The following is a 25,083-nucleotide window of genomic DNA, read 5'->3' on the forward strand; positions in this document are numbered from 1 at the left end:
AACTAAATTTTGTTATTATGGATGTTTAAACATTTTTTCCAATTTTTTTTAGTCGATTTAAGCTTTTTTATTATAAAATTATGCCAAAAAATATATGTTTTCAACCCCTAAAAAATAGAGGATGCTACCCTTACTCTTCAAATCACCATGAAATACTTGCTCCTTTTGTAAGAAATAATGTCCAATTTGTTTCACTGAAAAATATTAATTTTAAGCCGAGATATTAAAAAAAACGCTTTTTGGGGGTTAATTTTAGGGGAGGTTTTTACCCCTTAAAAGTGAAAATTAGCCGATAAAAAAATACCTGTCTTTGATTTTTTTATGTTCTACAATATGTATAAAAATCATTAAAATCCGTGAGTTCGGGTTGGGTACCTTTCCTTGTAAGTGTACGTGGTTTAGAGCCAGGTTGAATTACACAACGGCTTCACAAATCCATTACGAGCTGCCACTAGCGCTTCTAAAAGACAAGCAACAACAACCTTGATACCGACGTCAGCAGCAGGAGTAGCAGTAACAATAAGAGCGAAGTGCATATTTCGTGAATACCATCGACCCGAGTTTTTGCTTGCCAACTGTGTGAATTATTGTCACGGTTGTGTATTCTACGGTACTCAAAGTCAGATGAAGAGAATTCACCAATATACAGGCCTGCATTAATGCTGACCCGCAACGGTTGACTTTTCTTCGACTACACCTCGATTTATCTGCCATTGAAGGCGCGAAATATTGGACTCAAACTTTGTTACTTTTTTTCCTCTGATATTAGTTTTACTTTATTTGTAAAAGGCCGGTAAGATCCCTTTATATTGTTTAAATTGTCGGTAAACTTAATTGTGTTATCTCTTCTTTCTAAATTACAAGCTCGCATACGCGCGAATGTTGCAACTTGCACGTTCTGTAATTTACTTAGTATGTAATTGGAGTATTCGTGTCTCCCGTTTCCCGTGCAAAAAATTTTGTAAATAGAGTTCCGGGCTGAATTTCAATTTTATAAAATTGACTCTCCCCTTTATTAAATTAAAATACTATTATAATTGAAGACTCTAATTGGACAAATCAAATTACAGTTTTCAACATTAACTACAGATTTTCATCAATTAATTTCCATTAAACAAAAATTTAACGAAAATAAACGAAAAATTGAACAAAATATGTTATAATCATTCGTTTATAACTTCTACAAAAATGTGAGATATCGACAGAACTTAATTCTGCCGACCGTACCAGTAAGTACCTAAAAGTAATTTGAATCACATAAATTATTTTGGCAATGACGTACAATCAGTTTTAAGATGTTTGAAAATAAATATTAAGATGTTCAAACGTTTACCGTATTATCCTAATAAATATGATAATGATGGTTATTATCAGTAATATACCAATGTTACTGATTATTATATATAATCAGTAACATACTAATATTATTAGTAATAAAAATTGGATTCACAACTACAACAAAAGTTAATGATGAATATACATATTTAGTGACATGGAATAGATTAGAAAACAATTGACAAAAATAGGATAATAAAAATAAATTAATGGACTGGATTGAAATTTGAACAAAGTTTGACATGTTTTAAAGTCCTGGAAATGCTTTAGTTTGATAGTCAGCAATTACGTTGTTCTATTTCACCAATTTTCTTCTTATACATTATGACAGGTATTTTAGAACTTAGACAAGTACACTATTTATGCAAAGTACATGACTCTTTTAGTGTCAGCATGTACTGTTATTGCTCTTGCCATGGCTCCAGGTGTCCTATCTTCACTGCAACCGGATTGGTGAGATCCCTCACCACTAAAAATTAATTTAAAAAATATGCAATTATATAATCTATACTTATAAAATAAAATAATTTTCAAGAGAGGAATATTCAACCTTACCTATCGTGTTCTTTTTCAACTAAATGATACCTTGCTCTAAAAGCAACTAAGTGAGCATAATAAGCAGGTGCCGGTATACTGACAGACCTAGTGCACCTGACGTACGTATGACAGAGCTGATACGTAAGACATTGTAGTTCATCACTTTCAAAGTGGTTATCATCCCAAAGAACATGATAATGAGATGGCCGAGATGTTCCCTAGAGATTAAAGTTATATGTAAAATATCATTAAAGTTAAAAAGTTATATATTCATTATATATATATATATGTGATTATTTGTCAGGGGGACCCTCTCTCCCTCTCGCTCTCCAAAATTCCAGTAACTTTAGAAAAACTTTTCATATGCATATGTACTTTATGATGCAATGTGATTATTTTGAAAATCTAATATGGTGGCTTCAAGATGGCGGCTAAAACACAAACTAACCCTGGAAAATTTCTGAAATTCAGCGTTATCTCATTGGATTTTAGTCCTAATTATCTATTGAGACCGACAATAGATTCAGCGTCGAATTTTAGATTGATAAGTGCTATTGCATTCAAGGTCGCGATCATGCTTCCAAGATCATTTGAAGTTCAAACATATTTTCAATCGCGCTACTTGAAATACTGCCTTTATGTTTCGAGAATTATAAATCTCATGTTTTATATTTAATTTACAATTGTCAGTTATAATATAACTAATTATGCTATTTTATAATGTATGAGAAGTTCAAACTATTCCCCTTATATTGATAGGTTACGCGTGATGAATATCTAGAATTAGTTTTCAAAATATTATGCAATAATAATTTATTAAATTATATGTACAACGTCAACTTTATATAACACTCAACAAGTATAATATCACAAAGATAAATGTTATTCTATTTTACAAACAATGATAAAAAACATAGTATTTTTCTGCAAAAACAATTTGAATCTCTCATTGTACTAAAAAATAGTACGTTTAGTCATAGTCTAACTCACAACTGTAAATTAAATATGAAACACGAGGTTTATAATTCTTGAAACATTACAATGGTAGTATTTCGAGGAATGCGAATAATAAATCTGTTTGAAGGTCAAATAACCGTGGAAACTTGATCGTGATCTTGGGCGTAACAACATATATTAATGTAAAATTGATGCTCAATCTATTGCTAGTCTTAAAAAAAAAGTAGCATTAGAATCCAACGACATGTCGCCGAATTTTAAAAATTTTCAGGATCAGCCTATGTTTGAGCCACCATCTTGAATGTTCAAAATGGTCACATTGCATCATAAAGTAAATATGCATATAAAAAGCCCACTCATGATATTCTAGGGTCATTAGAATTTTGAAGAGAGACAGAGGATCGCCTGATAAAGAATAACCTATATATCCAACATATATTGTACACACACACACACACACACATACACACACACACGCACACACACACACTATAAATATACGCAGTGTGAATATCCACGCTGATTGAAATCAAATTTTTAATATACCTCAATATTAATTGACAAATAAAAATTTAATTATGATATTCGTAGATTTAGTAAAAAGTTCTAATAACGTTGTACCTTTCTAAGTGTTTAGTGGACAGTGCTTACGTATTAAGCAGTGTACTACGTTTTTCCTTTTTATTCGACATAAATTAAACTATCAGATTTCTAATTTAATAACTCTTAAAAAATATCTGAAGATAAGATATATTTCTTTGACAAAATTAGTTTTGACTAATTTAGTGCGGTAATTTAAAAAAATAAATAAATTTCCAAATGTTTACGTATAGCAATCGATCTACTTGTTATTTTTCAATTATTTATCCATGATAATTTTGAGATGTTATTTCATACATCCTTTTTAAAAAGATTGATGGACTGATGAGTGAACGCAGTTTATTCGTGACGTCGGTGGCTCAAGCATAATGTAATATGACATATCAAGTAGACACATTTGATTATAGGCACGCGAAATAAATAATTTCGAAAAACAAATAGCTATGAATTAAGATTATGCTAATATTTTTTATTACTAATCAATAATTTGACTTCGTATACTGCGAAGATTTAAAGGGGTCCTTGCGTGGAAATCCTCGAACTTACAATTAGACAGAATTTTTTTTATAGATTGAAATGTGCTGAATCAAATGGCATTATCCATAATGTCATTTATCGTGAAAAATTTTCAAATATATAGCTTAAAAGATTGTACACTGCCATCAGATGACTTTTGCTCAGCCTAGACCAAAATTAGCAAAACTTCAAACTTTTATATCCCGGCTCCAAAACATGCTACAGCAACCGACAAGATATAATTTTAAAGGTCTTTTGTAGAGCTTTCAATCCATATGAAATACATATATGATTTTCCTTTGTTTATGGGTTGTGTGACATAAATAAAATTAATTTTTCCCATTTTTTCTCTCAAACTTGAAGGCGATGGTCTTTTTCGGATAGTTATCGGACAAGAAAACTAGATATATCATTCAAAATTTCATTCGAAAAGCTACAAAATCCATATGGGAGTAAATTTTTTCAAGTTGTTTTTTACGAGCTACATATCGTTCTACAAAAAACTAACCTTTTTATAAAATTCGTTGTATCTCTCAAAATTATGATTTAAAAAAAAACTGTAATAGAAAAAAAATTTGCATTTTTCAAGGACTAACTGCATATTAATTTAAAATATAAATGATAAAAAACGAACATTTTTTTTATTTTTTTAGTAATCTTTTTAGACTGTGACGGCAAACGTCTTGTTTGCGCTACCGTCTCGATCACACGGCTACCTACGAGGGCAGCACCTACCGGCCGGAAGAAGTGGAAAACGGGCACTCAGTCCGATTTGGGAGGGAACGCGCGCGAAGGCAGAGGAGTCAGTTGAAGAATAGCCATCATAGGATCTAGGAGTACAACGAGTTGAATTAGCGACGTGCGCGAATACGAACATTGAAAAGAGTGCGGAAGCTAGATTGTCGATAATTTTTGTTATTGTTGCTGTCTCGAGTGATCGACGATAACGCCATCGTAGGCCAACAAGGTCGTATAATCTGTCCGACGGGATTGACAGGACGTCAGAGAAAACCTCGTTTCCAATTAGGAAAAGCGGTAACCTGAGCTACGTATTGAGAGGCGATACTGATCTGCTCCCCTTGATAGCGCGACTATTCACTTAAGGTAAGCTGGCCAGCTTCGCGTCACCATTTTTGTTGAATAGCCGCGCGTAATAATTCTCCCCTCAATATTGAGGCTCAAAGAAACGTAAACGCGCGAGCGAATATTTCGATTGAGCGACCATAAATGAACTGCCGGCGCACAAGATTGTCGCGCGCATCGAATAAGTGTAAATGCGCGGGCCAAGTGCGTTGTAGATTACGTGATGAATAAACCAGTCTGTGCCTGACTGAAACGTTAATTTACTGTTGTCTTTGTTATTAATAAGTTGGTTGATTGACACCTGTCCTTCCTGCTCCTCGGTTAGCTAGCAAAACTTAATTATTTCGATTTCGCTGCGCGCATTCCAGTAAGACTGCGCATCGGGCGAGACAAAGAAAATAAAACGGAATTCCACGCCGTCACAAGACAAAAAAATGTATTTAATGTGTGATTATATTATATAAAAGAAAACTTAGATAATTAACAACAGAAATAACACAATTGCTATATTAGTTTGTCAATTCCTTTTCATTTTTTAACATAAATCAAATTTTTTTAATAACATAAATTAATTTTTTAACATATAAAACGTCGCAGTACAAATATGCACAGAAATTTTTAAAATTCAATTTGATATCCAGCTAGCTACACTTTTTAATACTAATCATTATCGATTGACTAAATTCTTAACACTAATAAATAGCTATATTAAAACAAATACATAAATTCAACGTTTTTTTTTTAATTATCACATAAAATTCGTAACTATTCGTTAAAAAAAATGTTCGCTTTTAATATTTCAAGTTAATAGGCAGTTGATTCTTAAAAAATTCAACATTTTTTTTAATAAAGTTTCTTTTTATAATCACAACTTTTAGAGATACAACGAATTTTATAAAAAAGTCAGTTTTTTGTAAAACGATATGTAGCTCGTAAAAAACAAGTTTAAAAAATTTATTCGCACATGGATTTTGTAGCTTTTCAAACGAGCTTTTGATTGATATCTCTAATTTTCTTCTCCGATAACTTTCCGCAAAAGACCATTGCCTTAAAGTTCGAGAAAAAAAAACGGAAAAAATTAATTTTTTTATGTTGTCACAACCGATAAAAAAAGGAAAATCATATATTTATTTCATACGGTTCGAAAGCTCTACAAAATATCCTTAAAGCCATATCTTGCCGTTGCTCTAGTATGTTGTGGAACCGAGATATAAAACTTTGAAGTTTAGCTCATTTTGATCTAGAGTGGGGAAAAGTCGTCCGACGTCAGTGTATATTCAACATGGGCTTTTGGAGTTGAGCTTAAAGACATCTGAAATGAAGACTAACCTACCCTGTAACAAATTTTCCCGAAATACAAAAATACTTGTATTGTAGAAAAAATCTTATTCTTTCAAATAGCACTATATAAATAGTAACTTATCTTAGAAAATAATAAGATATCTTTGGTTTAAAAAATATCGTCAGTGATGCAGTATATGTATCAAGAGGCCATGTTTTTCTAATAGAGGTAGCACATATTTCAACTCTTTTAATTACGTAATAAGTCAATTTGCTTTGTTAAAAAAATAAATAAAAACAATCTCTAAAATGAAGTGAAAACTACCATTCAGTCACAAAATTGAAATTTTGTTCTTGTAAAAGTAAAAATAAAGTAATTTCAAATGTAAAAATTTTAAATGTAATAATTAAAAAAAAAGTTATTAATCAATGAATCAAGAAATTAATATTATGAAAAAAAGTATAGTAGATGTATAAGTATATTTATATTATAATTCCATTTTACTTTATTATAGGGGTTACGTTTGGATTTATTTGAGTTTTTATATAGGATTCAGATTCAGCGTTGAAAAATATAAGGAGACCGTACATTTACATTTTTAAAATAAAGATTGAATTGCGTGACTGAAAGGATTATAATTGAATATTTCTCAATTTTAAAGTGCAAATATAATGTGTTTACAACAGTTATAAATAATTATAAACTAACAAATAAGTATTATCGATTCAAAAAAGAGTTTCTTACATTTAAAAAATGCAAAAGACTTCGGAATTTTTAATGCAGTAAAAAAAGTGTGACCAAAAAAATAAAAGAAGTTAAGTAACCACTATTAGGCCAAGCAATAGGGATTTTTTCATGACATAATTCTGGACAGGTAACCAGTCCAGAATAGTGCCATCGTATAGAATATGTCGTCCTCTTCAATTTAACACACTTTTAAACTCTCAAATATTGTCCCGGAATTTATTATTAATAATTTGAAGTAAAAAGTCGCACTTTTATTGTTTTTTTCACTATAACTTTGCAAATAATGTGGCGATTGCAACAGTGTTGATGCGTAAGTTGTAGGTAATTGAATAATAAACAAAATGAGCTGTCGTGCGACTTTGTAACATCATTACAATCCGAGAAAACTCGGAAAACCCGGAAAATATTACACTTGTAAAAAAAATTCGTATTTCCGTCAATTTTCAACTTGAAGAGCTAAGATTCAAAACAATAATATTTACTTTAAATGCGCGAAATCTTGATTCTGTGCAACGGAAATTTAATTTCAATTTTAAAAACAGTTTCGAAAAGTACATATTTTCCGTTTCAAAATATATATTCTGGTTATGAAAAAAAATATACAAAATGCACCTGAAATGATGCGGATGTCCGATGTTTCCGGCTGAGCGCACCAAAATCGTCGAGTGGTGGGGATAACAGCGGCAGAGGAGACACGCGTATACATATTAATATGAGGTCTGTTCAAAAAGTATCGTGAATTTTAAATTTCCGCGGGCTACGTAAATTTGATTTTTGATTTTTTTGTAGCGTCATGTAGGTACTCATGTCCCTTACTTATGCCGACAAGGTCGGCCATTTTGAATGTTTAGATAATTTTTGACAGCTGTTTTGTTTGAATGTGTTTTGACTCGTCTTCGATTTTTTCCTATTCTAAAAAATTAATCAAAGTACCTGTATAAAATTTTGTGTGAAAAACAAAATAAAGTGCGCGAACGTATTCCGAATGTTGACTGTTGCATATGGTGAAGCTACCTTGGACCAAAGCAACGTTTATCGGTGGTACAAACCGTTCTTAGAGTACCGAGAAGATGTGAACGACGAACAACGTGTCAGATGCCCGAGCACGTCAACAACAGAAGCAAACATTGATAAAGTGAAGAAAATAGTATTCGCCAATCATCGAATCATCATTAGAGAAGTTTTCGAGGATCTAAACATATCGATTGGCTCATGCCATTCGATTTTAACCAATGATTTGGGAATGGGTCACCGCGAAATTCGTGTAAAAACTGCTCAATTTCGACCAAAAACGGCATCGCGTTATTATTGCTCAGGAGATGTTGGACTCGGTCTGTGACTACCCAAATGTGCTCCAGAGGATTATAACTGGTCATGAATCATGGGGTTATGGTTATGATGTGGAAACCAAAGCTCAATCATCCCACTGGAAGCTGCCGCATGAGCCAAGACCGAAAAGAGCGCGCCAAGTTTTCACGATCGCGGAAAACAACAAATCTACCTGAATCTAACAGTGAAACTTCAGCGTTTATTGTCTGCCCTAGCTTGGAACGTAACAGACTCAATTCGAATCTCCGGAGGCTGCAAAAAATATTAAAATAAATAAATGGCCAATTCCATCTCAGATCATGCAGAGCTCCCCACACACCTGTCACCAAGCTACTCCAAAGTATTTTTTTATTGTTCTAGGTCAAAAATAAGAGGACCCTTATTTTTTCTTTTTTCTCTCAGATGCATAGTTCCGTCAATAATGCAATCGGAAAATGCACTGCTGAAAAGGGAAAATTGAGAAAATTTTTCCAATTAAATTTGGTTTCCTCAATATTCTTTTTATTTTTCGATACAATTAAATAATTTTTATGTCATCTATAGTAGAAACGAAGTTCTTCAAGTCTAATTTATCAAAAATATGAATGTATGCATTTTTCGGGAGAAAATGCATGTTTTCGAAAAAGTGCATCTTGGAGAAAAAATTGTGTATCTCAAAAAGGCCATAATTTTTTGCGCTCAAATTTTTTTTATATATTCTTAGTATCAATACCTTCAAATTCATTCGATCAAAATTTGCTGTTTTTTCGTTATATCGCTTAAAAAAATTAAAAAAAAAAGTTTTACATTTTCAAGTCAAACGCGATAAATACATTCAGGAATTCATGTTAGCGACTATGTAGGTTAATAACTGAACTACAATAACATGTAACTCAAAGAAAAAGCTCACTTTTATTCAATCATGTCTGCAAGAAATGTAAAATTACACGATCATTTTTTTCTGTTTGAGTTGATCACTTTTACAACTCTCTTCACTTTTTTAGATACAACTTTCACTTTCTTGCCCTTGTTTACATTTTCGTTTTTCTTCTTATGAGTACTTTTCTTTGTTTTTTTCATCTTTTTTCACTTCAATCCATGGATGCGCAGCCGTTCGAGCTATAATACATTCGCTCCTCCCTTCCGAGACAACAGATTTCCACATGTGGCAACGTTGAATACCCTGATATTTCTGGCATTTGTGTCTTTGCTCCATTTGACTACTACGAAAATTGTTTATCTCTGCAGTTTCCATCAAAATCAGCTCTATAGAAGTTGTGTATTTTGATACATTTTCAACAAAATTTTTAGCAGTTTGAATAGCATCAGATTCAGTACTGCGTAAATTATGCACTGTTGCATAATGCTTTACCAAACCACCTATACCATCTACAGCACCCTTTCCATGACCAGTAGCAGAGAATATCCATTTTTTACTCATACTTGCATTTAAAAATTCATTTAACTGGAATCTATTTTTGAAATGACTTGCAGCGCCATCAGATACTAAAGTTATAGAATCAATCGAATTTCCATACGTTTCTTGTGTGTATCTAGTTATATGTTCAAGAATTATTTGTATTGCTGCCAATGCATGAGAATAATCATGTTTTAAGTCTTTACTAATTACAGTATAACTCTTTGTAATTCCGCCTATGTAGCAAACAGCAGTGAAAATTGAAATCTGTTTATTCACCCAATGATTCCCTTGAACTGGATTTTTCAAAATTACAGACCAATTCTCAGCAAAATCTATATGCATCAGCAAATGTTGATAATTTAACGTCACCCTTTCTTTCTCAGCTTTGATTTCCATTCGCTGTACCTATGTATTTATCGCGTTTGACTTGAAAATGTGAAACTTTTTTTTTTAATTTTTTTAAGCGATATAACGAAAAAACAGCAAATTTTGATCGAATGAATTTGAAGGTATTGATACTAAGAATATATAAAAAAAATTTGAGCGCAAAAAATTATGGCCTTTTTGAGATACACAATTTTTTCTCCAAGATGCACTTTTTCGAAAACATGCATTTTCTCCCGAAAAATGCATACATTCATATTTTTGATAAATTAGACTTGAAGAACTTCGTTTCTACTATAGATGACATAAAAATTATTTAATTGTATCGAAAAATAAAAAAAATATTGAGGAAACCAAATTTAATTGGAAAAATTTTCTCAATTTTCCCTTTTCAGCAGTGCATTTTCCGATTGCATTATTGACGGAACTATGCATCTGAGAGAAAAAATAAAAAATAAGGGTCCTCTTATTTTTGACCTAGAACAATAAAAAAATACTTTGGAGTAGCTTGGTGACAGGTGTGTGGGGAGCTCTGCATGATCTGAGATGGAATTGGCCATTTATTTATTTTAATATTTTTTGCAGCCTCCGGAGATTCGAATTGAGTCTGTTACGTTCCAAGCTAGGGCAGACAATAAACGCTGAAGTTTCACTGTTAGATTCAGGTAGATTTGTTGTTTTCCGCGATCGTGAAAACTTGGCGCGCTCTTTTCGGTCTTGGCTCATGCGGCAGCTTCCAGTGGGATGATTGAGCTTTGGTTTCCACATCATAACCATAACCCCATGATTCATGACCAGTTATAATCCTCTTGAAACACAAAATAATAATAATACGGCTACATTGCAATTTTCCAGTAGATTAATCTAGTAGATTTCTGATAATCTTAATGATCATGATTGTAATATATTTTCGAATGAATAATCTAATAGACAGCCTTTACAAAATACAACTATAATTAAAAATATACCTCAGAAATATGAAAAATCATGAAAACTTATTATTATTGTTGTGGCGAGAGCAGGCAGTAAGCCTGTTTTTCGTTAGCCTCTCTCCCTCTCCCATCTGCTTTCGGTAAAGTATACTGATTAACATTATGTACACAATACGAATGCTCCTAACTATTAGCCTTTTGTTTAAGCGCTGATGACTGTTGAAGAGAGGCCGAGTTGATCTGATGAGCGCAATAAAAAAAGCGAGTAGCATTTAAAGAGAGAGAGCGCACGTACTATGCCGATTGAGATAGGCGTGTAACGCATGATCGATAAGAGCTGCGTTGCAAGCCGCCTGAAAAGTAGGTGATGACTGTGAGTAGGCCGCGGCCGGCAGTTGAGTGAGAGAGCTCTCGCCCACCGTTTTCTTAGACGAGGATCGTTCTTCGCGAGGGAGCATTTTTTACCATGTTTTTTTTTGCCACAGTCGATGCGCCCACGGCAACTCGTGCGCATCTATTAATGTCTTGAAGACGATGAAATACAAGACAGATAGCTTGGCCAATCTGCTGTCCTATGAATCTACGTAGAAAAGTTGGACATTTCCAGAGACAGCGTATCTCCCCGTGGGCCTGTATTCTTCAGCTAGCGTAGCAATACGATCATGTTCTCTCTCTCTCTCTCTCTCTCTCTCTCTCTCTCTCTCTCTCTCTCTCTCGGTATTACGGCAATTCAACAGAGGTGATTATAATAAAGTAGCAAGGCGTCCATTCACCAGCTACCTTCGTGATTTGAAATAAGAGCACCGGCTCGTGGTTAGAGCTCAGTTGTCAAGGTTATTCCGTCGCCTTCGTAGTAGTAGGTTTAGTTTACATTTTATAAATAATATATAAATAGTAGTGTTTCTTTTTTTATTAGCATAAATGTGAAATGAGTTTTGTGTTCATTAGAAATAAAATTCTGAGTTTTAAACATAACAGTTGTGTTTGGTTTATAACGGTCCTATTTATGAGCTATTTATTAAATCACTGAATTACTGCAAGTAGTCTAACGTATCTATCTGTTTATTCAAATCAATACATTAAGCGGCGCTACCTCACTGTTTACGCGATTGTATACAAATAAGAATCGAATCAAAATAAACAGCGTGATGTCACAAAGTAATAGATGTAGATATAATGATTTTGGATATTAAGAAAAATATGTTAATTAGAGATAATTTTAATATAACAAAGTATTGATTATATAGATTTTAGCATGTAGATTCATAATATAATAATAAAAATTACATTCAATTATGAAATAATAATGAATATCAATATGCAAAGTTGATTTATTTATTACGTTAACATATGAAATATTAGAAAAATGTAAATAATTCATATACAAAGTGAGTAAGCATAGAACATGAGTAAGAATTAGTTTCATTAATAACAGCTGAATAATAACTGTTATTAGTAAATAAACAATTAATAATTTATTTAAACAATAAGCTATATATAGAACGAAAATATTAAGTTTATACTTGATAATGATAACTTTATGATTTAGAAATCTTAGATAATTATTCTAATAATTGCATAATAAGATTAGAAAAAACCGTTACAAATATGAAAAATTAGTCATAATTCAAATATTATTAATTAATTTAAATATTTATTTTTAGAGAATACTTCCAAAATTAATCAACTATAAAGTTATATGAAAATTTAATGATTTTCTATTGTAAATATTGTAATATCACGTTAATTAACTTTATTAGTTAATAACTTTTGACGACACTATTGGCGATAATTGTAAATTGTATAAAATCAACAAATAACAAATTCTGTAAAATTTACATGTGTTAAAAGCTTAATATTAATGGTTATTTACTTGTAAATTAAGAAAACTCATTTCTCAAAATTCGCGAATGTCTCTCGAATTTTCGATGACACCTCTCCTGCAAAAATAAGCGGGAAAATCTGTGTATAAATAGGCCCACCTTTGCACAGGCTAGCATTCACTTCTAGCCTTGCAAGGTGAGCGCATGAGTCTGAATAAACTTGGATTATACCTAAGTTCTTTCTCTCATTGTGATTAACTGAGCAAGACTGTTCCTTCCTTATAATTTAAGCTCGACTTATAGAACATCTTGCGCTATAAGAAACTTGGGCCGAATTATATATATCCTATCAAAGAAAGACTTTAGCTCTGCTTATGGGACAATTCGCACCATAAGAAACTAGGGCATTGTCTGACTTTCCTCGAAATATTGTATTATTTATATATATTTGATTTACTTATTGATTACATTTGATTTATCTATCTATTTTATTGACAAGTAAAGTAAAATTATTGGAAACAAATTCTTACTCAATAGCTAGATACGAGAGTTCGAATTATTTTATTTATAAGTGATACGAACATCACAGGTTATTTATCAACCTTTCTTCTCTATCTCTTCCTTCGATTGCTGAGAGCGAAAGGGCAGCTTCATAAAAGACAGTCCCTTCAAGTAATAAAAGTAAACCTGCTGTTAATATGACGAATGAGAAAGTGAGCTCAAGCGCTACGCTCCTGTTGGAATAAGCTTCGACAAAGGTCATGGCTACGAGCAATCAAGATGAGCTTACCGATGGTACAATTTGTTCGATGAGAGTCCGGTTGTCGGTATCGACGCACCGTCCGATTTGGTGAGGGGAGAGCATTAATGGAACTCAGGGCAATCTAACCCGATGGAAAACGAGTCTGATACAGCACTAGTTACGGTAGTGGAGAATAGGTTTTCCATTAAAGGTGGTATAGGCGGTGAGATCTATACAGCACTGTTAGACTCAGATTCGCAGGTATCGGTAGTAGGGCCAAAATTAGGGTGAGGATTTCAGGATCGCTTGAGGCCGCTTACGATATTCGTGCAGAGTATCTCAGGTGAGAATCTACGAAAATTGGACGATTCAGAACTAAGTCATACGATCTATGGTAGGACAGATTGGTTCAAATAGATAGCCGTGTCTAAAATGAGACATGACTTGATTTTAGACACGGACTTCTGGAATAAATGGAACGTTAACTATAATTACGGGAATTGCCCTTGAAGATGATTAAAGTAATTGGTATCACTTCGCGGAAAAAGGTACGAAAGCGGTAGACGTTTATGCAGAATGTGCAGCGTTAAATAGCTATGAGCAGGCTCAGCGAGAAACAATCATGACGCTAGCTCGCCGGATTGTCCCGGAGCCTGGCAAATCGCCGACGGTCACTAAGGTTATCGATCTCATTATTGATGTAGGTAATGCGCGCTTGATAAAGACGCCGATGTACCATATGTCGCCTCAGATATTAGGTTTTACGCAAAATGAAACATGCGACTATGGAAGACGAAAATAATCATGCCATCAAACGAACCGGTCATAGTACGTAAACAAGACGGTGGTTGTAGGTTCTGTCTCGATTTTAAGCCAGTTAACAAGATTAACAGAAATAGACGTGTATCCGATGCCTAGCATAGATGTTATTTAAGATAGGTTGGGCGGAGTGGTATATTTGTGTAAAATAGATTTGCAAGCGACATTTTGGCAGATTCCGTTATCGGAAAATAACAAACAATATACGGCGTTTACGGCTTTGTGTTTTGGCTTATGTAAATTCGAGCGAATGCTCTTCGATTTGGTCAACGCACTAAAGAATTCTCCAAAGATCGAAGAAATTCGAGAACTGGAAAGTGGAAAATAATATCCTATACCGTTACATGCACAATCACGTGCTCGATCCGGTAACTAATCCCGAAGAATGTTGGCGTTCGACAAGGTGCTATTCGATTATAGAGAAAGAGTTTTAAGAAATGCTCATTGCAAACTATTTTATGAACACTTTGGCCTGGAAAAGACTTACGATCGTATGGCTCGAGAATACTACTGACCGGAACTGTGGTACGACGTTAAGACGTTCGTAGGCGAATGTATGCAGTGTTAACGGTATAAGGTAGATCAGCAAACGTTGCAAGGTTTAATAAGTAAACGTGTGGTAGAAAGGCCATGGACAATGGTAGCAATTGACGTGGTAGAGTTGACGTTCTAAGTTTTTTCTGAAGGGAAGTGTATACAGGGTGTCCAAAAAGTAACGATACACCTGAGAAATTTTCTAAGCGGGTTATTTTTTTAACCGGGTGAAGGTTGTTCTTGAAGTAACTTTTTACGAGGAATCCGATGGTAACCTTGGATTTGACCTTGAACCTCATTTTCAAGGTTATTTTGAGGTCAACCTCATTTTTTTAAATGGAAACCCCTATTTTTTATGGCGGAATCGGAAAGAGCGGAAAATTTTACGTCCAGATATGTATTGAGGTATGAGGTTGAGGTAACCCCTAGAGGTCAACTAGAGGTCAAAGTATGAATTCTTAAAAATCTCGCGAATTCAGTGGTTAAACAAAACAAACAAAAGGATAACCCCAGGTAACTTTCAACGGTGCTCTTTAATTTGTCCTTGAACCTCATTTTCAAGGTTATTTTGAGGTCAACCTCATTTTTTTTAATGGGTACCCCTATTTTTTATGGCGGAATCGAAAAAAGTGAAGACTCACGTATGGATGAGTTAAGGTTTGAGGTTAATGTGACCTCTAGGGGTCAGATGAAGGTCAAACTGTGGCTTTGCAATAGTACCGGGATTTTAGTGGTACAAGGAAGCAAATAAAGGTCATGGAAACCCCCATTTTTGACAGCGGCAATCGAAAGAGCGGAAAATTTCACATCCAAATATCTACTTAGATCATAAGTCAAGGGCGAACTTAAAGTTTAAGGTCAGTCGAAGGCCATCCAAACTTAAAGACGCCCTAAAATTTTTTAAAGTTTTTTTCATAATGGAGAAGGGTATTTATTTAGTAATTGCCCACCGGAGATCCGTGACCTTGAATTTAACCTTCAACCTCATTATCAAGGTTTTTTCAAGATCAATTTTTTTTACTTTTAGCGTTACCCAGGAACAACGACGTGGACGTAGTAAAATCTGTCCCTTTGGGGTGCTTTATTTTCGTGAGTTTCCCTTGCCTCTCACGATCGGGGTGCTTTATTTTCGTGAGTTCCCCTCGCCTATCAACAATGATTTTTTACGCTTATTTTCTTAATAACTTGATTAGCCGGTTAAACTTTTTAAGGTTACTATCCCATACCTATTCATTGATAATCCACTAACAATTTCACTTGGTTCTATCCTTAGGAAATGTACTATGCCTAACTTTATCGTTTTGAGCTTATTCTTCGGGACAATTGCATTTTCAAAAATTAATATTTAAAAAAGCAACATATTTGAAAAGATTTTACCATTCGAAAATCTCCATAAAGCATTAGTGCATTAGTCGGACTGTAGTAGAACTTTTTTGTAAAAGTACTCAAATTATAATTTTCATTTTTTGAAAACATTTATTTGGGTTGCAAACTTTTTGTTTTTAATTCTGATTGATTTTTGAGTAAATTTCGATTCGCTGACTTAAAATGGAACGCCTCACTGAACGAGAAAGAATATCACTTCTTATGATGAGAGGCTGGGGTGGAGTAGAAAGATCTTACAGGGCAGTGAGAAATCTTTTTAATGAGACATTTCGGGTTAATAGAACTCCAATTGCTGTGTCTACTGTTCAGAATACTATTTCAAGGTTTGTAAATTTTGGCCATGTCAGAAATCTACCTAAGTCAGGCAGACCACGCTCAGCAACAAATGAAGAGAATTTATTAAATGTTCTATTATCATTCACTGAAAATCCACATAATTCCATCCGCAGAGTTGCTCAAGAGCATGACATAAGTACATCGTCCGTACATATCATTTTAAAAACAGCAAAATTCCATCCGTTTAACGTACACCTGGTTCACAAGTTGAATGAAAACGATTTCGATCGTCGTGTTGAGTTTTGTGAAGATATGATGGCACGCATAATTGAAAATCCAAATCTTCCATCAAACATAGTTTTTTCTGATGAAGCAACTTTTCAACTTGACGGAACATTAAATCGACATAATTGCAGGTACTGGGCTGCGGAAAATCCACACTGGATGCGAGAAGATAAATCGCAATATCCGCAGAAGTTGAATGTTTGGGCTGGAATAGTGAATAATCGAATCATAGGGCCATTCTTTATTGATGGTAACTTAAACGCTCAAAATTATGAAGAGATGCTTCGTAATCAAATAGTTCCAGCAATTAGAGAAATAGTCGGAGACAACTTCGAAAATACATGGTATCAGCAGGATGGTGCTGCAGCTCACTATGGACGAGACGTTCGAATTTACTTAGATGAGGTGTTTGATAATCGGTGGATAGGAAGGAGAGGCACAATTGAATGGCCAGCTAGGTCCCCCGATTTGACGCCTTTAGATTATTTCTATTGGGGTTATCTAAAGGATCGGGTATACAAAACTAAACCCCAAAACTTGGACGAATTACGTCAAAGGATCATAGACGAATCAGCTCTCATTCCCACTGAAATGATCCAAAATGCTGTTGATGCTTTTTACCACCGATTAGCTTACTGTCAAGAAGTGAACGGTGAACAATTCGAGCACTTAAAATAAGATGTGCTGATGTAAGATAAATCATACGTGAGAGGCCAGGGGAACTCACGAAAATCAAGCACCCCGATCGTGAGAGGCGAGGGGAACTCACGAAAATCAAGCACCCCGATCGTGAGAGGCGAGGGGAACTCACGAAAATAAAGCACCCCAAGGGGACAGATTTTACTATGTCCACGTCGTTGTTCCTGGGTAACGCTAAAAGTAAAAAAAATTGATCTTGAAAAAACCTTGATAATGAGATTGAAGGTTAAATTCAAGGTTACGGATCTCCGATGGGCAATTACTAAATAAATACCCTTCTCCATTATGATAAAAACTTTAAAAAATTTTAGGGCGTCTTTAAGTTTGGATGACCTTCGACTGACCTTAAACTTTAAGTTCGCCCTTGACTTATGATCTAAGTAGATATTTGGATGTGAAATTTTCCGCTCTTTCGATTGCCGCTGTCGAAAATGGGGGTTTCCATGACCTTTATTTGCTTCCTTGTACCACTAAAATCCCGGTACTATTACAAAGCCACAGTTTGATCTTCATTTGACCCCTAGATGTCACATTAACCTCAAACCTCAACTCATCCATACGTGAGAGTCTTCACTTTTTTCGATTCCGCCATAAAAAATAGGGGTACCCATTAAAAAAATGAGGTTGACCTCAAAATAACCTTGAAAATGAGGTTCAAGTACAAATTAAAGAGCACCGTTGAAAGTTACCTGGGGTTATCCTTTTGTTTGTTTTGTTTAACCACTGAATTCGCGAGATTTTTAAGAATTCATACTTTGACCTCTAGTTGATCTCTAGGGGTTACCTCAACCTCATACCTCAATACATATCTGGACGTAAAATTTTCCGCTCTTTCCGATTCCGCCATAAAAAATAGGGGTTTCCATTTAAAAAAATGAGGTTGACCTCAAAATAACCTTGAAAATGAGGTTCAAGGTCAAATCCAAGGTTACCATCGGATTCCTCGTAAAAAGTTACTTCAAGAACAACCTTCACCCGGTTAAAAAAATAACCGGCTTAGAAAATGTCTCAGGTGTATCGTTACTTTTTGGACACCCTGTATATTATTTTTCTTGACAAAATTGATATACCGGGAAGAGTAACTGATCATAATAATCACAATGAATTAAATAAACAAAATTGCATCGCTAATAAAATTACGAAGGCTATAAGTATTGAAAAGCCTATAAGCAGTAAATTAATTTCTCAAGTCAGATAATAACACAGATCTGCACGATTTTGTTTTTAGCCAATTGTGGGCAATTTCCGAAGTAATTATTTGTATAGAATACGAATACAAAATCAAAATTTGTCCATCACGTCAAGATTTTAGATATCCTAACTTAAAGAGGCAACGAAAGCCGATTTTCGCTATATTTGAGATTCTGTAACATCGTGAAAAAAGCATTTTAGAAGTCATAAAACAGCTAATTTTCCGAATACGCATAAATAGCACATACGAACATACTTGATTTCAATTAATGATATCTCTATATCTCTATAAAAAAAAAATTCTCAAAGTAAAAAAATGGAATTTAAAGAATAAAGATAAACTTTTCAGATGGATTTTTCCGTGTTTAGAAAAAAATTTTTCTGCAATGTTACGGAATCTTAAATATAGCAAAAAGTGACTTTTATTGCCTGTTTAGATTATGATATCTAAAAAACTTGACGTGATAGACAAATTTTGATTTTTGATTCGATTTATGCGCAAAGAATTACTTCAGAAATGACTCTTACACGGTGATCGTCTGAGGCTTGAAAGTTTTACGAAATTATAGCAAGAAATGAATGATAGTTCTACTGTTTTAGATCTGCAGAATCCAAAAAAGTAGAATTGAAAATCGTATCAGATCCCCTTTGCAAGGTATGGGCAAAAAAATATATTAATTTATATTTTAAATTGTAGCACTTTATTTAACGAGATAAGTTCGCATATCAACTCAAAAAATGGTTCAAAACATAATACTTAATGTATATTAGTTTTATTAAATGATCCTTTTATGATAAGAATTATATAGTGAAAATTTTTTCGTAATATTAATAAGTAAGCAATAGGTAAACAATTAAAAGTTTTTTATCCAATCGTATAAGGCTTTTTCGAATCATCTTTTCTGGGATAATTTAGTACCACCAAAGAAGAGAAACTGCATTACTTTGGCCTGTCAAAATATAGGTGATAAATGGATGCAGAAAACTGTTAAAATATTTGGATCAACTTCTTTATCGTGACACTTATAAATCTATAGACCAATTGAGTTTGATTCCTTATCTACTTATTTCTATAGCAATAAATAAAATAGTTGATGTATACATTTCTACTGAAGATATAGAGAACATTCATTAACTTGATAAATTATTGAAAAAACTATTTAATTCTTTACATGTGACAAACATATTAATAACTTTAAAGTTACACGTGTTTATGGAACATCTTAAAGAATATTAAGAATTTTTTGATCATTCGAAAGACTTATTCCGTTCCAGCGATGTTTCCACTTCTCAAAACAGTTCTAGAACTTACTTTTAAAGATGGCCTTGAGTACGCTTCATTATTTTCAACCGTCGTTTTGTCATCAAAATGATTTAAAAGTTTTAGTAGCTTTAAAAAGATTTAGTTTCATCAGTAGTACATATAAGAATAATATTATGTAGGATAATAACATTATATTTATTTGGAAAAATTTCTGCTATTATTATAATAATTGATCATGGTTTATGTTCTCCAAGAATATTTATTATAGTAAATTGTACACACACACATACACACACACACGCGCGCGCGCGATCTAATTCTCGTAATATTTTTTTAACGGAAGGGATTGTCCTCATAGAGTGGGAGAAACAGAGATTGGTCCTCCTCCCCAAAGGAAACAAACCGTCGGATGAACTTACCACCCACTCTGCATGCTGGATACGGCAGGAAAAATATTTGAGCGTATTATCCATGGAAGGATAGAGGAGGTAACAGAGACCAGCATATCAGACAATCAGTTTGGATTTCCGAAGGACCGCTTAACCCTCGATGCCATTGACCTGGTCACAAGTATTGCCAGAAAAGCTATCTCTGGCCAGAGGTGGAAAGGTGGAGAAAAAAAGTACTGCCTGATAGTTGCGCTAGACATTAAGAATGCCTTTAACTCAGCAAGATGGGATCACATCATGGAAGCCTTGATGAAGATGAATGTCCCAGGCTATTTGCTCAAAATAGTAGCCAGTTACTTCACCAATAGAGTGCTGATGTATAACTGGAGGGGTCCCACAAGGCTCCGTACTCGGTCCACTATTGTGGAATATTATGTACGACGAATTACTCCAGGTACCGCTACCAAGAGCCGTTACACCGGTGGTATTTGCCGATGACGTTGCCTTGGTGGTTGTGGGCAAGCACATCAAGGACTTGCAAAATCTCTTCGACGTCTCGTACAAGAGATACCAGGTGTGTCTCCAACACCTAGGACAGGAGCTGGCAGAGCACAAAACAGAAGCTATGCTAATAACCAGCAGAAAGACAGTTGAGACAGTCACACTACATGTTGGACAGCACATTATCACCTCCCAGTCGTCAATACGATACCTGGGGGTTATGATCGATGCTCGTCTCAACTTTAAGTCGCAAGTCACATGCTGCTGCCAAAGCATCATCGGTCAGGGCAGCACTCTGTAGACTCATGCCAAACGTTGGTGGGCCCAAGCAAAGTAGGAGAGCACTGCTGACGTCAGCGATCACCTCAGTGATGATGTATGGGATCGCTATCTGGGCTGAAGCATTAAGGACGGAGGAAACCCGCCGAAAACCGACGTCAATTTATCGGCTCAGTGCCCTTCGAGTATCAAGTGCATTTCGCACGGTCTCGAAGGAAGCTGCCGAGGTTGTAGCAGGACTGATGCCAATCAAGGAACTGGCTACAGAAAGAAGACACATATACCGTCGTACATGAGACCCTAATGCGGATCGTGAACAGATTAAGGCTGAAGAGAGGCGGGCAATCTCTAATGTGGGTGAGTAGACCGACCGGACACATGGTAGCATGAACTACTATCTAACGCAGATGATCTCCGGATACGGATGCTACCGGGCTTACCTGTACAAATACAAGTACGAGGACTTCCCGGAATGCCCTGTCTGCAGTGGATTCGACGAGGATGCCGAACATGTGTTTTTTGCATGCCCCAGGTACGAAACACAACGACGTGACCTAGAAGCGGTCTTGAACGAAAGCATTATGCCCGAAACTTTGGTTAAGGCAATGCTATCATCGGAAGAAGCTTAGGAAGCAACGACAATCTTTGCGACGGAGATCCTCAAAGACTTACGAAGTGAAGAACAAGAACGAAGAAAGAAGAGGACGACTTAGATTAAGATAACGAAGAGGGAAGACAGGTCGACGGAAGAGAAACAACGAAGAAGAAGACGAGTGTGATTACCCGTTGCAGAAGAGGTAGTGAAACCAATAAATACTAGAAGGAAGAGCTATAAAAGCTGACGCCTCCCTCACGAAGTAATGCCTCACGGCCGTTCCATGAGGGGTAAAAAAAGGCCAGGATGAAGAGGGTTGTTTTTTACTTGGTATGGGTTGCTAGTTGTTTATCTATCCGGATCGTTGTCACCATCCTGGCGACCAGACCGAGCCCAATGTACTCATTTCGTGTGTGGGATGAGTACGTGCGTAAAGAGCATTTCATTTTTCCCTCATTTTATAAACACACACACACACACACACACACACACACACACACACACACACACACACACACACACACACACAACCACCGAGTGATTACCTGGGAGATAGGAAGGAAGGAGACAATGCAAGAAAAGCCAAATGCAATGGGATGGAAAGCAAAAGAGTTCGACCCTGAGCTTTTCATAACGGCACTTGATACGGGCCTTATCAGCGCTCGTGACGCCGAAGAAGAAGCTGAGAAGGTTATGAAGAAAGTCGCTGAGGCTTGCGATGCAACTATGGCTCAAAAGGGCACAAGAAACAAGCATGCACCGATATACTGGTGGAGCGAGAACATCGCTACCATTCGAAAGGAGTGCATCTCAGCATGAAGGGCGATAACACGCGGACGGAAGAAAGGCAGAAATGTCATAGAGCTGCAAAACCAGTACAAAAGGGATCGTTCAAACCTGGTAAAAGCGATCAAGGTCAATAAAAGACAATGCTGGAAGGAGCTTCTGGAAGAGGTCGATACTGACCCTTGGGGAAGGCCCTATAAGGTCGTCACCAAACGGCTAAAGAGCCAGGCAACGGTATCACCAAGTTGTCCAGTGTTTCTCAAGAAGGTAGTAGAAAACCTATTCCCTCAACGACCTAGCTACGAATTTCATATAACGCAAAACGAGGGAGAAGTCATCCCACTCGTGACGAGAGAAGAACTGAACAAAGCATGTGCGAAGGTAAAAAACGCGAAAGCCCCAGGATTAGATGGCATTCCAAACGCTGCACTTAAGAAGGCTATAGATGCAGCGCCAGACATGTTTCTCAGCATGTACAACAGATGCATCTTAGAAGGGTCATTCCCCAGCAAGTGGAAAGAGCAGAGGTTGGTTCTTCTCCCTAAGGGGAAAAAGCCACCTGACGAACCATCATCATACCGTCCACTTTGCATGCTCGACACAGCAGGAAAAATTCTAGAACGAATCATCCATGGAAGAATCGAGGAAGTAGTAGACAAGCAGCTCTCCGATAAGCAGTTCGGATTTCGAAAAGGTCGGTCGTCACTCGATGCTATTGACCTGGTCACTAACATAGCGAAAGAAGCTATCTCCGGTGAAAGATGGAGAAACGGGAAGAAGAAATACTGCTTGGTTGTCGCACTAGACATTAAGAATGCCTTCAACTCGGCAAGGTGGGATCGCATCATGGACGCGCTAACGAAGATGAATGTTCCCGCGTACCTTCTCAAAATGGTGGCCAGCTATTTCACGGACAGAAACCTGAAATATGATTCAGAGGAAGGGCCAAATGAGTACCGGGTGACAGGAGGTGTACCGCAGGGCTCGGTACTTGGACCACTCCTATGGAATGTGATGTACGACGGTTTACTACGGCTTAAACTGCCAGGAGCAGTTACATCAGTGGCGTTCGCGGACGACATTGCCCTGGCCATCGTCGGCAAATACCTCGAAGACCTGAGAAACCTTTTCGATATGTGTTTTGTGAGATACCAAGAGTTCCTAGGTTACCTTGGACAGGAACTCGCAAAGCATAAAACGGAGGCGGTACTAATAACAGGCAGTAACTGAAGCAATTACATTGCGAGTGGGACAACACAACATCAGATCACAGCCGTGTATCCGATATCTGGGAGTGATGATCGATGCCCGACTTAGCTACAAGCAGCAGGTGGAAAACGCTGCCAGTAAGGCATCGGTGGTCGGAGCTGCCCTGTCGAGGCTCATGCCGAATGTGGGAGGACCTAAACAAAACAGAAGAGCGCTCCTGGCGTCTGTAGTTACATCAGTCATTACATATGGCATTGCCATCTGGACAGATGGACTAAGGACACAGGAATCTCGCAGAAAACTATCAGGGGTATACCGACGGTGTGCCCTTCGAGTGGCAAGCGCATACCGCACTGTTACGAAGGAGTCTATCGAGGTCATCGCGGGGATGATGCCAATTGAAGAACTCGCAGGCGAAAAACGACGTATCTACTATCAAAGAAAGGATAGTCAGATTGATGCAGACCAGGCTAAACGTCAGGAGAGACAGGCAAGCCTGCTTCGTTGGCAAGAGGCTTGGGATAGATCAAATAAGGGACGATGGACCTACCGACTCATCCCCCGTATTGACAGGTGGGTGCAACGTGCACACGGTAGTGTAAACTACTATCTGACACAGATGCTATCAGGACACGGATGCTTCAGGGCATACCTGTACAAATATAAGTACGAAGATTCCGTGGAGTGCCCGACTTGTGCTGGACTCGAAGAAGACGCGGAGCATGTGTTTTTTCTCTACCCGAGATACAAGACCTATCGCTGCAACCTGGAGCAGACGCTAGGACGAAGCATCACAGCGGAAACACTAGTAGAAGCCATGCTGACCACAGAAGAGGCATGGAACGCCACGACGAATTTCGCGACCGAGATCATAACGGACCTACGGAATGAAGAAAAGAAGAGGGTCCTACTGAAGAAGATCGAAGAAGGAAGAAGTACGCTGCCGAACCCTGTAACCGACCATCACCATCTAGGTTAGTGCAGGGATATAGGCAGCACAACTAAGAAGGAAGAGCTGGAAACAGCTAACGCCTCCTCCACGATGTAATACTTCACCGTCTTTCCGTGGAGGATTTAAGGCCGGGTGTAGAGAGGTTATTTTTAGTCGGTAGTGCACTTGGCATACGAATAAGTATGAAAAGGCCAAGATGTGGTCATACCATCAGACCACACAGGTTGTTTTAACACCCAACAACCTGGCGAG

The 25,083-nt window shown here is 36.3% G+C and overlaps 1 protein-coding gene across 1 annotated transcript in view; it reads right to left on the bottom strand.

The window, feature by feature from the left end:
- Positions 1-1,325: 1,325 nt before the first annotated feature.
- The window catches only part of LOC131663045 (protein argonaute-2), a 237,811-nt gene continuing 214,053 nt past the window's right edge, over positions 1,326-25,083 (bottom strand). Inside the window, exons 5-6 of the mRNA XM_058933111.1 lie at positions 1,891-2,090; positions 1,326-1,804 (exon numbers count right to left, since the gene is read on the bottom strand). Of these exons, the coding sequence (XP_058789094.1) occupies positions 1,696-1,804; positions 1,891-2,090 (309 nt within the window). The 3' untranslated portion in view covers positions 1,326-1,695. The remainder of the gene's footprint in view (positions 1,805-1,890; positions 2,091-25,083) is intronic.

The sequence above is a fragment of the Phymastichus coffea genome, unplaced genomic scaffold (assembly GCF_024137745.1).
Source record: "Phymastichus coffea isolate CEN01 unplaced genomic scaffold, Cenicafe_Pcof_1.1 PCOF00030, whole genome shotgun sequence".
NCBI classification, from domain to species: Eukaryota; Metazoa; Arthropoda; class Insecta; order Hymenoptera; family Eulophidae; genus Phymastichus; species Phymastichus coffea.